Raw genomic sequence first — 13952 nt, forward strand, 5'->3', positions numbered from 1 at the left:
GCACTCACAGGTGTGCTCAAGGGCAGTTTGCTCCAGTGGGGACTCCTGGAGCTGGGGGGAGCAGGAGAAGGCAGGGGCAGCCCAGGGCAGCTCAGCTCCCAGCACTCTGTTACATGTCTGCCTGGACCCGACTTTTAAAAGCCGCCCAGCCAGCGCCAGCTATTGCAGCCTGCTGCATCACTATGGCAAAATCAATTTTCTTGTTTCTCTGGAGGTAGAGGTAATTACTGGGTTTAAGGTTTAATATGCACGTGGATTTTTAGAGAGAGCATTGCTAAAAACAGCTCTGAAAAACACACAGGGTTGGGCAGTGTGTCCTGGGGGGTCGGATGGAGCCACCATGATGTGCGGAACCCTCGGGTGCTGTCTGCACAGCTTGGGGGGCACCATGGCAAGGAACATGTCAGAACCCATGCTGGTTGTGCCAAAGATCCCATTGATTTTGTTGCAATACAAGAACAGATGGGTGTTAGGACAGAACTGGTGGGAACAAGGAGGCTGCTGGGGTTGTGCCTAACTTTAATTTCTTTGGGTGGAAAATGGGATCCCTTGGTCCATGCAGGGAAATGGGAGGGCAGTGGGGACACCCGTGGTTTGCTGTCCCTGTCACCTGCTGGGACTCCACGTCCCTACCTGCAGGGTGGATGGGAGGGAACCTCCACCTTTCCTAATGGAGGGGATAAAACCACCCATGTAGTTTGGGGCAGGTTGCACTGAGGATGCTGTGCTACAGGGCAAATCAGAGCACTCCATGTGATGGGTGTTTGATTCCAATTTCCCTCTGGAGATTCAGTTCCAAATGGTTAAAGGGGCCCATCCCACAGCTCACAGAGTTGCAGCGCAGCACAGCTACGCAGTGTTTGTGTCTCTCCAAGGGAAAGCCATCCTCTGGTGAGGTTGGGAGCCGCCAGATGCTGGCTTCCCAGGCGAGGGGGAGATGGTCGCCTTTGTAAACCCCTTAACAAGGTGGCTTTGTGTGTGCCCGTTTAACAAGAAGCTCCCTTGCTCCTTCCCTGGGAGGTTCCCAACAGCGGTGTGGAGGTCCCTGAAAGCCAGCTTTATGCTGGGGGCGGCAGGGATCAGAGGGACACAGGGGCCCTTCTGCACACCCGTGACAAAAGGCTGCCCCAGGGGGACAGGGCGTCAAAGCGCGGCCAGCTCGGGGCAGACAAGGAACCCACAGATCTGCTGCCCAGCATCCATCTGGTCACTCCATCACAATGGCCAGGGGGTCCTCCCTGGTGCATCCCCCCACCAAAGTGGAGCAGTGGGAAAGGGCTGGGAAAGGACAGGTATTTTATGTTAGCTGCTGGTAACTGGGTCTGCAGGGGATGAGGGCTGAGAACCAAGACCTGGCCCATCCCTGTGCACTGAATGGCACAGTGGGGTTGGGGAAACCTTGGGATACCGCCGGGCCAGTGACCCAATGGCAGAGCACGGCATGTGCACTGGAACAGGGGCTGCTGGGGAGTTACACTCAGCCACTGGGACGCCTTTGTCCTGGTAGAGGCATTGCCCATCCCATGTTAGCCTTTGGGTCCCATGTCTGGGAGTTCCCACTCTTTCCTCATCCCCTCACATCCTGCCCTACTCCCCAGCCATCTGCCCTATGTCCCACTCTCAGATTTACTGTCATGCATTAAAAGTTTATGCCTTCGCACCAGGGTCAGCATGTCACAGCTCATCGATTGGTTTTACCTCCCCTTGGCAAAAGCACTTTGGCCCCAGCCCTTCAGCATTGCAAGGGGCATCCCGAGGTCCCCAGCGCTCCCTTGGCCCATCTCAGTGTCCCAGCTGAGCTCCCTGACCCCGGCACCCAGCACCTCCCCCAGGTCAGGTGCAGTTGGTATTTCCATGAGACCCTGAGGGTACAGGGATGGGGCTCTGCTTGTTTGCATGACACCATGCCTGGTTTAGTGCTTACCCCCTCCACTCTGAATTGGGTTTCAGCTCAGAGCAGGGGCTTTGAGCTTTCCTTATTGCAGCACATGTCAGTGGCTCCCAGGGAGCTGTGTCCAGCTGCCAGGTAGGGGAGCAAAGGAAGAAACGAGATGCTGGAGCTAAGGCTGCAGGGAAAGCAGGGGCAGGGGCCTGTGCCTCTTGAGGCTGGGGGAGGATTTGGTGTTTTAACCATGATGTGGTGCATGGTGCCTCGTCGATGATCACATTGGTTGAACATCCCCAAGCAGCAGGTTGGGACAGGGCTGGGACTTTACCCTCCAGCCTATCCCCAAGGGGACTCTTCCATCCCTGTTAGCATTATGGGGATCAGGACAGAGAAAACAGGGCTAGCAGTGTGCCCCCATGCCCTGCTGCCCTGCCAGCACCATCCATGGTGTCACCCCCAGCCCTGCCACCATGTGCCTGGCACAGGTCCCCATGATGCTCACGGGCTGGGCAGCCCAACAAGCATGCATGGCCCTCGCCAGCTTTGCCTTTTGCTTTCAGCATCTCCCTCTCGCTATTTATCGGTGACTTTTGTCCTTGGCCAGCTTAGCAGCTGAAAGGGGCTGTATTATATCACACGTAGGCAGCTCCTGGGGGGAGAGGGCCGTGCTTTCTGCTGGAACAAAGCGCGGGTTGGCTAATTCCCCTCTCCTCCTGCAGCACCCGGGTCCCATCTGGTTGACACAGTTTGCTGCAGTGTCTCCTGCTATTAAGCCCCCCCACTTGCCTGTTTGAATCCTTGGTGCTCCCCCCGCCCCATGCCCTCAGCCCCTTTTTTCTTGCTTTATCTTTCATTTTCCCCTAAAGCCGGGCAGAACTTGCTTAATAGAGTGATGTCAGATGTGTGCAAACCAGACCAATAAAACCTAATGCATCCCCCCCTTTGTCTGCCATCCTCTCCAACGCCTAACATTTTCCACTCAGAAAGCCACTTAAAACACATCAGCAACAATCCCTCACAAAACAGCCACTTGTTGGCTAATTGTGCTGAGTACCTGCGCACACTGCTGCTGCTCTCCTGCTGGGAGGGTGGGATGCTGCCACAGCACTGGGCTCTTTGGGGCAAGGGGTGTTCAGAGACCTATCGTCCATGGGACCAGCCCTATGAGGAGGGGTGTGGGATGGGGGCTCACTGGGGGAGTCAGGATGGGGAGCTTTTGCTCTGGGGCAATGATGCTGCTTGCTGGAGATGCTCTGTGATGGGGTTGAGGTGGAAGGGATTGACCCTTTGCCTAATGGAGCATCCAAAAATCCCTCCCCAGGGACGCTTTGGGTCTATCATTGTGAAATATGTGGAGAACACATCCGCAGGTGTTTCATCTCTCCCCTTGCATCCCCATGGGAGAGAGTATGCCTCTGCCTGCGTCCCCTGTGCCACAGCATCCTCCATCCATCCATCCTGCTAGCCCTCAGCACATCTCAGTATGCTCCCAGAGCAGTATTTCTTTTCCTGCCAGAAAACTTTGGCAGATTTTCACACTGCCATCCCCTGTGGCTGGTGGCACAGCCCACAGCCACCGTGCTGGGCAGGCAGCCCAGAGCCCCGCTGATGAGCACACCTGCACTGATTCACCTGCCTGAATCACACATAAATGTCACACAGGCAGGGCAATGCAGGGAATGCAGCCAGCAGAGGCTCTGCCTTTTTACTTTCCTCACAGGGAGCCACGCTGCAGTGTTGGTTTAGTCCCGATGCTGAGCTCTGCCACCTGCCCACAGCCACCAAGCGATGTGGGAGGCATCCACAGGTTGCCATCCGCTCCCCATATCCATGCTTTGGAGCACAAGGACCCAGCACCCTGCAGTGGGGCAGGAGGTTTCCATGCACACCTGGGCAGTGAGCCGTGCCAGGGGAAGAAGGGGTTAAACAGAGGCGGCAAAAATCAGAGGATTACAGGTTTGTTGCCGGACTGTCCCATCTGTCACCAGCACAAAGACAAGCCCTGTCTGGGGCTGGGCTGTCAGCGAGGAGCCCACCACTACATTAGGACTCCATTAGGGGAGACTTGTGGTGGGAAATGGCAGCTGTCAGGGCACTATCATTTCTCCTGTAATTCTCTGTGCTTGCTTCTTCGCTGCACTTAAATAGCAGGTCTACCTACTGGGCCAATTTTTCTTCTTCCTGCTGCTCCTCTTCTTGCTTTAAAGCTGCAGCTCCCTGCTCAGCCAGGCCCTTGTCCTGATGCCGCTATGTGTCATGTCCTTCACATCAAGGCTGGTGGCACCCTGTCCAGCTGGACCTGCACAGGTGCCAGCAGTGCAACCCACTAGTGCAACCCACTGCATCTCAGCCTTCCCATAGCAGGGAAAATCCTTGCTTTGTTGGGTTCCTTATACTGGGTTGGGACAACGTGACGTTGATATGAACCACTGCTGCTGCCCTACCCTTGGTGCACCCAAGCCAAGCTACAGCACCCAGCAAGGGGGGGTGGGACCTCCTTGACCACGGGCTGTGCTGCAGCAGGATTTTCCCTCCCAAGCTGCATAGCCTCTCCCTGCTCTCCCAGGTTGTCGTCTGAACAAGCTTGGGGTGAGATGCTCCCCATGTGGGATCCTTTATGCCATGACATGTCTGACCTGAGGACAGAAACGTGGACAGCACGGCGTCCCCAGCACCATGTTGGATCTGTTATACTGCAGTACAACTGTCCCGGGGACAACAAGGTGTCCCCATGGGACAAAGTGGCCTGGACCTGCAGGGCCTCACTGTGCTGGGGACCCTCTTCCATCCTGGCTCCTCCTGGCTCTGCAGCCAGCAATCAAAACAAACACTTCTGCTGGAAAGGGCACCACAGCGGTGCTGGAAATAAATAACTAATTTCTCCCTCTATGATCTCAAGGAGCAGGAGAGGCGTGAATAGCAGGGCCCGGTGTCGGGCTGACTGGACTCCCCGGTGCGGTAATTCAGAGGATGACAAACATAAGCCAAAGAAAAATGTTGAAAAATGGGCACTTCCTGCAGCCCCGAGCAAAGGAGCTATTGCAGGGTTTGGAAATAACGAAGGCAAAAAGAGGGAGAGGGGGGAATTTTCTCATTGAGACCAAGTGAAGTGCCAAACAAGCTGCTATTATGGTGGCTTTGAGAGGCACAGGGAGGGGGCACTCGGGGGAAGGAAGGAAGGGAGAGGGAAGGGGGAGAGGACACAGAGAAAGGTGAGAGTGAGAGAGAGGACGAGGGGGATGCAAGGAGCAAAAGGTGCAAGGTGCAAGGTGGGAAATGGAGACAGGAACAGGTGGAGCAATAGTGGCAGGGCCACCACATGCCATGCCCATCCCCTGTGTCTTTCATCCATCCCCATCCCTACCCCCGGCCCCCTCCAGCCCCCGCACCCATCAGCACCAAAAGGAAAAAAAAAAAAGAAAAAAAAAAGAGATGGAAAGAAGCAAAACAAAATATCTACAGTTGTCGAGACAAGGGGAGAAAAATAGAGGCAAACATCCATAATTTTCTCTGTGGGGCTTTGCAGTAATTGAGCCATTTGGATAAAAATAAAGGCAGCAGGCCCTTTAGGTAAGAGGGGCTTTTGCAATCCAAGAAGCCTGAATTATGCGCCTTGTATCACTTGAAATCCCCCACCCCATCGCCCCCCTCCGCCTCCCCCACGCAACACCAAACCACTTTCCCTTTTCTTCTTTTTTTTTTCTCCTCTCTTTTTTTAAGTACCCTGTCAAACATCGTCCAACGAGAAGAGAATTTCAGCTGTCACAACTAATTTCAGTGCGTGTGTGTGTGAAGGTGTGTGTGTCTCTGGAGTGAAGACAGTGGGGGGAGAAGGGTGATGGAGGTATAGAAACACTCCTTTCTTTTGCTTTTTTTCTTTCTTTCTTTCTTTTTTTCTTCAAAAGGAAGATTTACATCAGAAATTTGTTTCTGGAAGTGTTTAAGGCCTGTAATTTCCTCCTTTTGAATTGCTGCCTGATGTCTTGTTACTGCTTTGCTGGGCTCCATCTTCCTCTGTCTGCAGAGATTTACATCTTGCTCGTGTCCCCCAGGGTCAACCAAAACACCTTTTGCCAAGCAGCTGGCACCTGGAGCATCCCTGCCACAGGAAAACAGCGAGATGAGAAAGTGAGAAATGAAGATCTCAGTGCTCTCTACCATGACTGCAGAAATTGCCTTGATCATAGAATCATTTCATAGAATCACAGAGTGGTGTAGGTTGGAAGGGACTTTAAAGGTCATCGGTCTCCAACCTTGCTGTGGGCAGGGTTGCCAAGCACTAGAACACAGATGAAAGATGTTGGTGATGCAGATGCAAGCACCCGGTTGTTATAAATCCTTCTGTTGTCAAGCCATGTTCCTAATCCCCTTATAAACAGGGTTTTTTTTTTGCTTAGGGTTGAGATCTGCAATGAAGTGAGAAGAGAAAATGTTGGTATTCGCACAGCACACAGCGCTGAAAAGAGCAAAGAACAGCCGAGGAGAGCAACCAGAACTTTCAACATTTGGATCGTGGTTTCACTGTTGAATTTAACACTCTGATCCAGCAGCTTTGGGAAACTGGCTCTGGGGTGATACGGGTGCTGTTAGAGCAGTGTTCACCTCTGGGGGCCACAGACACGGATCATAAGAGTCGTAGAATCACAGAATGATCTGGGTTGAAAAGGAACCACAACAATCATCCAGTTTCAACCCCCTGCTATGTTCAGGGTCACCAACCACAAGACCAGGCTGCCCAGAGCCACATCCAGCCTGGCCTTGGGTCTCCTGGAGCATGTCCAGGGCAGGGCAAGAGAATGCACAGAGGCTGCAGCACCTCTGCATGGAGACAGTGGAGTGCTGGGGGCGTGCAGCCTGGAGAACGCTCTGGGAGACCTCACTGCAGTGCCTACAAGAAAGCAGGGAGGGACTCGTCAGCAGGGAACGTGACAAGGGATAATGGTTTTAAATTTAAAAAAAAAAAAAAAAAAAAAAAAAAGTAGTTTTAGGTTAGATATAAAGAAGAAATTGTTTGCTCAGAGGGCAGCGCGGCCCTGTACTGCTGTGCGTGCCCCAAAGCAGGAGGTGCCCAAGGCTGCAGGCGGGGCTCTGAGCAGCCCGAGCCGGGAGGGGCTGCACGCACATGGCTGGGCCCGGCCCCGCCCGGCCCGCTGCTCAGGTGCACGCGTGGAGCCGCTCGGACGGGCAGCCCGCGCTCCCCGCCGCCCCCAGGCCCCGCACCAAGCTCCGCACCAGACCCGGCCGCGCCCCCTCCCACCGCCCCTCCCGCACCGCCCCGGGCCCCGCCTCCCCGGCCCACTTCCGGCGGAAGTGGGGGGCTCTTTCCCTTTCCGGGTGCGGGTCCCCGGGCGGAGCGGCGGGACGGCGCGGCGGCGGCGTCAACGGGCGGGCGCGGGGCGCGTGTCATGGCGGAGCTGGCGCAGGGGCAGAGCGCGGCGCCCGTGGGGATCAAGCCCGAGGGCTTCGTCGATGCTCTGCACCGGGTCCGGCAGGTGAGCGCGGGCAGGGCAGGGCCGGGGGGCGGGAGGAGGCCGCGGGACGCCGCTAGGCCGCGGGGCCGCCCTGAGGGGCCGGGCCGGGCCGCCGAGCGCCCCTCACGGCGCTGCTCTGAAGCCGCGCCCGGCGGCCCCGCTCGGCGTTGGGGACTCGGGGCGCTGCGGCGGGGGTCGCGGCACCGGGAGCTGCCTGGAACGTGCGGTCTGTCTGTAAGTGAGGCCTTCGTTAGGCTTTCGGCTCGGCGGCATCCCCGGTGTGAGGGAACCGTGCTTTCCCTCATGGAATGGAGGGGGTGAGGTGTGAGCTGCGATCGCTAGGCTCATGCAGCGTGTGGATGGCAACTGTGGACCTGCGGCTGTCGCCACCTCTGTGCCCAAGGTGGGACGCCTGCTGCCTGTCTGTGCCTCGCTTTGTGGAAAGGAGCATTGGGGATGAGCAGCTGTAGCTCTGCTGCATGAATGTCCGGAGGATTTGCTGTGGTTTGTGCTCCGTTTCCCTCACAGGGAATGTCCCAGCTCTGACAGAGCTGCACTCCACCTGCGCTCAGTAAGCGCTGTCTGACTGTTGCAAAGTGTGATGCAGCCAAATGCTGGGCCTGGTGCTGGAAGACTGACTTGACTCTGATGTTGCAGGCCAGGTGGCAGTTACCTTCTGTTTCACAGACTTCCTTTTTTCACTTAAATGGGAAACTTTGAAGAAACTAATGTGGACCTTAGGACCTTTCAGGCAGTTGCTCTGGAGGGACTTGAGTGGCTTACCATCGCTCATGGCTCACTTGTGAATCAGTGTGGCTGCAAATCCTGTTCTGCACAGTCTGCAGCAAAGGATACAGAGGTGCTTGCTGTTCCAGAGGAACACCCTGCACCTTCCCAGAAGAACTCCCAAGCCAGTTTGCCCTTCATCTGTTCATTTGCTTCTTAACAGAAGTACTGCAGTAGGCGAGTAGCTGCCTCCTGGGTGAGGCCAAGCGTGTCCCTTTTTTCAGTGGCTAACAGAGCATCGTGGCCTTGACTGTGTGTGGTATCTGAAAGCTTTCCTATTGCCTCAGCTTGGAGCAGTAAATTTGAGAGGTGTGCTTGTCTTGACCTGGTCATCCGTAACTGAAGGCCTCTTGCTGCATAAATGTCATTGAATTTTGATAATATAACTGCTTGCTAGCAGTTGAATAATTTGTCAGTAACTTGTCTGTGCACAAGAAAACATGGTTACTTGCTGATCTGTGTTGGAAGAACTGCAGTATGTACCACCTATCTAATCAGTAACAGGTGAAGTGTGAAAGTGGGATGTCTTGGGCTGTGTTAGGCTAAAGCAGTTCTAGCTGAAACTGAGTCACGTGTGTTGTGTGGCTGCTGTTGTCACGTTTATAGGTTTAGGTGCCTTGTGTTGACACGTGGAGGAGATAAAGAATTCTTTGATATTTTGTTTTCTCTGATTTTGCTGTTCTTAAGCTTATTATACTTGAAAGAATATTTTGGATTTCCAGTAGCATACAACCAAAGTTAGTCTGATCTGAAATGCTTAAAAATCCTCAAAGCTGTCAATTTCAGGTCAGGCACTGCAGCGCAGCAGCTTTCATGCTACCTTTCATGCTGGACACAAGGCCTGTTGAGAAAAATGTTCCCTGTATGTGTTCTTGGGAGTGTGGTGGATTACGTTCTTGAGCAGTGTGCTGTGTGCTACCTGGTTGTTGTTTCGTTAGCATTTGTAGGATGAAAAACATTGTTGGCAAGCACTCTGCTGGCAGCTGTTTCCCTTACTGCCCTAGCAATCTGCAGCAACACTTCTGGCTGGGAATCAGGTGTGATGCAGAGGCAGTTGCAACTGACATTTCTCTAGAGGTGATGGCAGAGCTTTCACTGAGTGTGTTCAGTGCAGCAGGTTGCCTGATGGTCCAGTGTGTGGATGTCAGTTTATGTGTTGCTTCTGGCCAGTGTCGTAGCTTTTCAGAATATTACTTTTGTTCTAAGAAGGGAGGGAGCAGTGGGAAAAAACTTCGGTTGCAGCTCTTGCTTCCTGGGTTAGACTAGCATCTCTGATCTGGTATTTGAATTATTTCAAAGCTTAAGCTTGCATTTAAGACTAGTAATCAAATCTACTGAATTCAAGAGAGCCATTACAGTGAACTTGAGCTGCAGTACACTGTGCTTAGTTAGTAATAACTAAATAATTCAGGACAGAGAAGACTTTCCTGATCAATCACAGTAACGGCAGTCTTCAGTGACACTGGGATGTGAGCTGATGTGACAGTGAGACATCTGTAGTATTTTGGAAGAAACGACTGCTGTGTCGCTTTCTGTGCTTGTGCTGGACTTGATTTTTTTCGTGTGTGCTTTTAAATACTTGAGATGTACAGCAGAATACTTTCTCAAGTGAAAGCTAGAGCTTTGAGACAGGCTATTCTGCACCTTCCACACCACGTCTTGAGTGAGTGGGTTAGTTTATGGGTTGTAGGTGCTGACTGATTTGTATGTGAGGGCAGCTGCTCCCAGGCATGGTAGCTTTTCTTCTTAGACATTTTGGGATTGAGAGAGTTGGAAAGGATGTTTGTTCCCCTCTCCAGTAATGGGATCACCCAAAAAAAGCAGAGTTGTCAGTACTTTGGATAAAAATTGATTTCTGTTGGACTGCCCTTGGTTTAGCTCTCACTGACAGAACAGCATCTTGTTTGATTCTTATCTTCTCTCCTTCTTGGCAGTCTCATTTTCTGTGCAAGGTATGCGTTAGTGATTCCCTCAATACAGATACGTGTAGAATTATTGTAACCTGCCATGTATACCCTGAATCTGAGTTTCCAGAAGTGGTGAAGAAGGAACAAGAAGAAAGAACTGTGGCTTAGCAGCCTGCGGTGGCTGATCTTGGGTACCTTGGATGACATGGTAACATGGATGAGGTGGCCTGAAGCTTACTGTGAGTCAGTGGGCTGTATGTGTGTATCCCTTTCTGGTCTCAGCAAAATGGATGTGCTGGGTTAAAAAAAAAAACAAACCACTGACATGCAGAGGGGCAAAAGCAGTGGAGCAGCAGCTAGCAGTACATTACTCAAGGTCATGTAGGCAGATAAGGGCTAGGTCTGCTTACTTTTGCTGTGTTCTAACTTTGGTGCTTATCTTGCTGCTGAACCTGTAGTAAAAACTGAGGTTCCCATTGTAAGTTGAACACGAGAAGTTAAAATGCATTTTAACTGTTTTATCTACTTTAAGAGCTTAACTCTTAATTTTGCAGGGTGCTTTCCCTACTGTATGAGATGGCGTGTTGTCTGCATGTAATCCCAGGCAGCTGGAAGGCTTTGGAGATAAGGGTGTGAGTTTCAATTGAGGAGGCAAGGGGGGGATGGGGGGGAAGAGAGAGAATATCCCAAAAGCTGGTAGTGTGAGAACTGCTTTGACTCTCAGTTTGGCCCTGTGTTTGAGGCTCATGTGCTGGGGCGATGGCTGCGTGTGAAGCACAAGCAGGGATTTGCAGTGCTCTCCTGCTCAAGGAGCTGGCAGCTCTGGTGCTGGGGATCTGCTGTTCACACCTATGTGCTTTATGCTATCTTCCTTTTGTAGGCCAGGGTCGTCTTCCCTGTGCAGGTGTGGTGTGTGATTTCAAATTCACAGTTCCAAACTATCAGCTAGCAGTTTCTGTACAGTGTATTTTTTTTTTTTCCTCGTATTGTTTAACAGATTTCACAAAGGGCACTTTAAAATCAAATGTTCTGCCAGGGTGTGTTATACTTGACTACAGCTCAGTGGCGTAAGTTTTGATTGTGAGTTACGATGTTAAAGCTGTCAATGGATTATTGTAAAACTTTTTTTTTTATCTCCTTTCCAGCCCTGAAGTAGTCAGGAAGTATCTATGTATTCTTTGTACCTTCGTTAAAGTCCTCTGCATCCCAAACAAGGGGGAAGCAAGTGAGTCAGGGGCTGGAAGCATGACTGCAGTACAGCATCCAGCAAAGAGCGGGGCATCTCTTCATGCTTCCTTGTGCAGAATGGACAAGGGCTTGTTCAGAAGTATATTTCTCTGAGCTTCCTGGCTCTTGGCGATGTTGATGTGCAATGTGCCCTGTGTGGCTGGTCCCTGTGCTAGGTTATGGCTGAGCAGCACTTCCTCTTTGGGGTCTGGGTAACCACACTGTGGGTAGAATGGTCTAGTGTTACGTTCCCAGTTGCTCATCCAAAACTAGTTAAAATCCTGTTAAGGTAGGATGGATTTATTCTCCAGCTCCTGGCACTTGATTAAAACCAAGTTGTTGCCTTTCTAAAGGAGATTGGGAAGGAGTGGTCGAAATGCAAGAAAATGGTCGAAACTTGGAGCCCCTTCCAAACAAGGCATCAAGAGTATTTTCTGTTCTTTCTAAAAGCAGTGCCCTCAATCTTCCAAGGTTATTTCATACAGCATTTTTCACTACCTGTGGTTCTGCATCTTGTGCGGTTGTTTATTCCACTGCAGCAGTTGATAGTGTCAACAGCCAGAATTACTGTAGATGTCTTTTTGTTGCAATAAAACTTAATTTCAGAGACACCTTTAGTTATATTTGTCGTTTGCCCTTGCCTTCGTTTAAAGCCTGTCTTTGTAAAGTGCTCTTTTTTCATCTATTCCTTTCGCTGCTTCTCTGTGATACGCCAGGCGTAAGACGGCAAGATCGCGCTCCTAGCAAAGATCCCTTCTTTTTGCTGGAAAAGGAAGTGAGCTGTACAACACACAGCGTATTTGTTCTGTATTCTGCACTCTGGCAGAGTACTGCATGTAGGCAAGCTGTGCTGTGGGGCCGTGGTTTGCCCGCCCCTGAAGGGTGTATTTGGTAGTTGAGCTACTAAAGCTGGTTGGCTCTCAGACTTGGCTTACATTGGTTAACCTGGAGAACAGGTCAAAGAGCTCACCTCTGTCACATCAGTCCATGTAATTGTCTCCCGAATGTTTAACGTTTCACTTGTATTAAGTGATGCTTCAGAGTGTCTCTCACTTATTTTATTTGCTTCCTGTGATGCCTGAACGACTCCTCCTCCCTCAAAGTATCCTCCTTGCCTCCCAGCCCACCCTGGAATGGCTGTTACTCCTCCCAGGGCTGCAAGCAGAAGCACAGGCGACCTTAGCTGTGCTCGTACTGCAGGAAATAGAAACTTATTCTGGGCTGATCGTTTGCCCACTGGCTTATTCTTCGTACAGTAAACACGTACTGATCCAGCCCCTTTGACAAGGAGTCCCCAAACCTGTCCTGTGCTGTGTATTTGCACGTTCTTCCCCTTCCACTCCTCTCACCCCCCACTGATGTGCAACTATGCATTTCTGTGTATCTGGATATGCATGAATGCAGCAGAAATGTCTTCTTACATTGCTGTGATGGTGGCAGCTTCTCCAGGACAAAGCTGGGGGACTGGATTTAACTTGTCGGCTGTCTGCTGAATGAATGAACAAATCTGAATGTAATATTACAGCCAGCAAATGCATACTCATGACCAGGAAGAGGAGCTGGGTGAATGCAGTCTTAATTACACAAATATCAAAAGCAGGTGGAAGCCTGTTTACTTTACAAATAAAGCACTGCTTTCCTAGGACTTCTACAAAGCCATCTATGTAGAAAAAATAGCAGCCAAGAGATTGTTGGACGGGGATAAATGCTTTGTTTGAAGAAGGAATGTTTAGCTGCGGTGGCTGAAACTGTAAATATGCTAACCAAGTTTTTATCATCTGTTTGTATAGATTGCTGCTAAAATTGGAGATATTCCTCACTTGAATAATTCGACAACACTCGTGGACCCGTCAGTTTACGGTTATGGAGTGCAGAAGCGGCCCCTTGATGATGGAGGTAAGTGGGGTATGATTAATCAGTCTTGTGAATTCACTTCTGAAATCCATCTATTTTGGCAGCTGTCTTTTTTAAGGGCAGAAATTGATGCAGCTTGTTGTGTGTAGATTTTGTTTGCAAGATTCCCCGTGCTGTTGAGTCTTGCATAGCACTGGGCTCCTAGGCATTAATAATAGTAACGTGAAGCAATTCTTTTCTTAGTTCTTGAACTCTGGGGATTAGCAGTCTAATTCTGTAGTTAGTCTTGTTCCATGCTAGTTTGGGGAGGGTACTTCATGGAATTGTGCTGGGGCCTGTGTGCAGAGTACCAGGAACACGTGGGCAGGATGTCCCTTGCTTTCTGAGCTCAGGCAGTGTATGGGGCAGTATTCCCTCTGCTGCTTCCCATGGGTCACAGCACAGCAGCTGAGTGGCTGCCACGTTCCATTTGCTTTGCCTTGCACGTGGATTTTAAGGAGAAACAGTGCTGATGCAAGTTGATCCAAGTTTGAAGGAAACTTCGTACATTAAGACTATTCTTAAATCTCTGAAGCATTTAATGTTGACTGCAACCAATGAATAATTTACTGGGTAATTCTGGTAGACATAATGAGTTGTTTGAGTTGTTATGGTTATAAAATAAATAATTTGTTTCTGGTCTTTGGGAAGAAGAAATGTTAGAACGGATGTTTTCTGCTATTACAAATCTAATGTGCACTGTGACAAGAAAAATGTGGTACCTGCTGCTGCTTAGATGCAAAGAGCTCACTGTTTGCCATCTCTTTCTCTCCTAGTATT

General features: G+C 50.9%; 1 protein-coding gene across 1 annotated transcript in view; it reads left to right on the forward strand.

Moving 5' to 3' along the window:
* Positions 1–7293: 7293 nt before the first annotated feature.
* The window catches only part of FUBP3 (far upstream element binding protein 3), a gene marked incomplete at both ends in the record, with an annotated part of 39532 nt that continues 32873 nt past the window's right edge, over positions 7294–13952 (forward strand). The window contains 2 exons of the mRNA XM_079544698.1: positions 7294–7380; positions 13070–13175. Coding sequence (XP_079400824.1) covers positions 7294–7380; positions 13070–13175 — 193 coding nt within the window. The remainder of the gene's footprint in view (positions 7381–13069; positions 13176–13952) is intronic.

This window comes from Tetrao urogallus, assembly GCF_951394365.1.
Source record: "Tetrao urogallus genome assembly, chromosome: 19".
NCBI lineage: Eukaryota > Metazoa > Chordata > Aves > Galliformes > Phasianidae > Tetrao > Tetrao urogallus.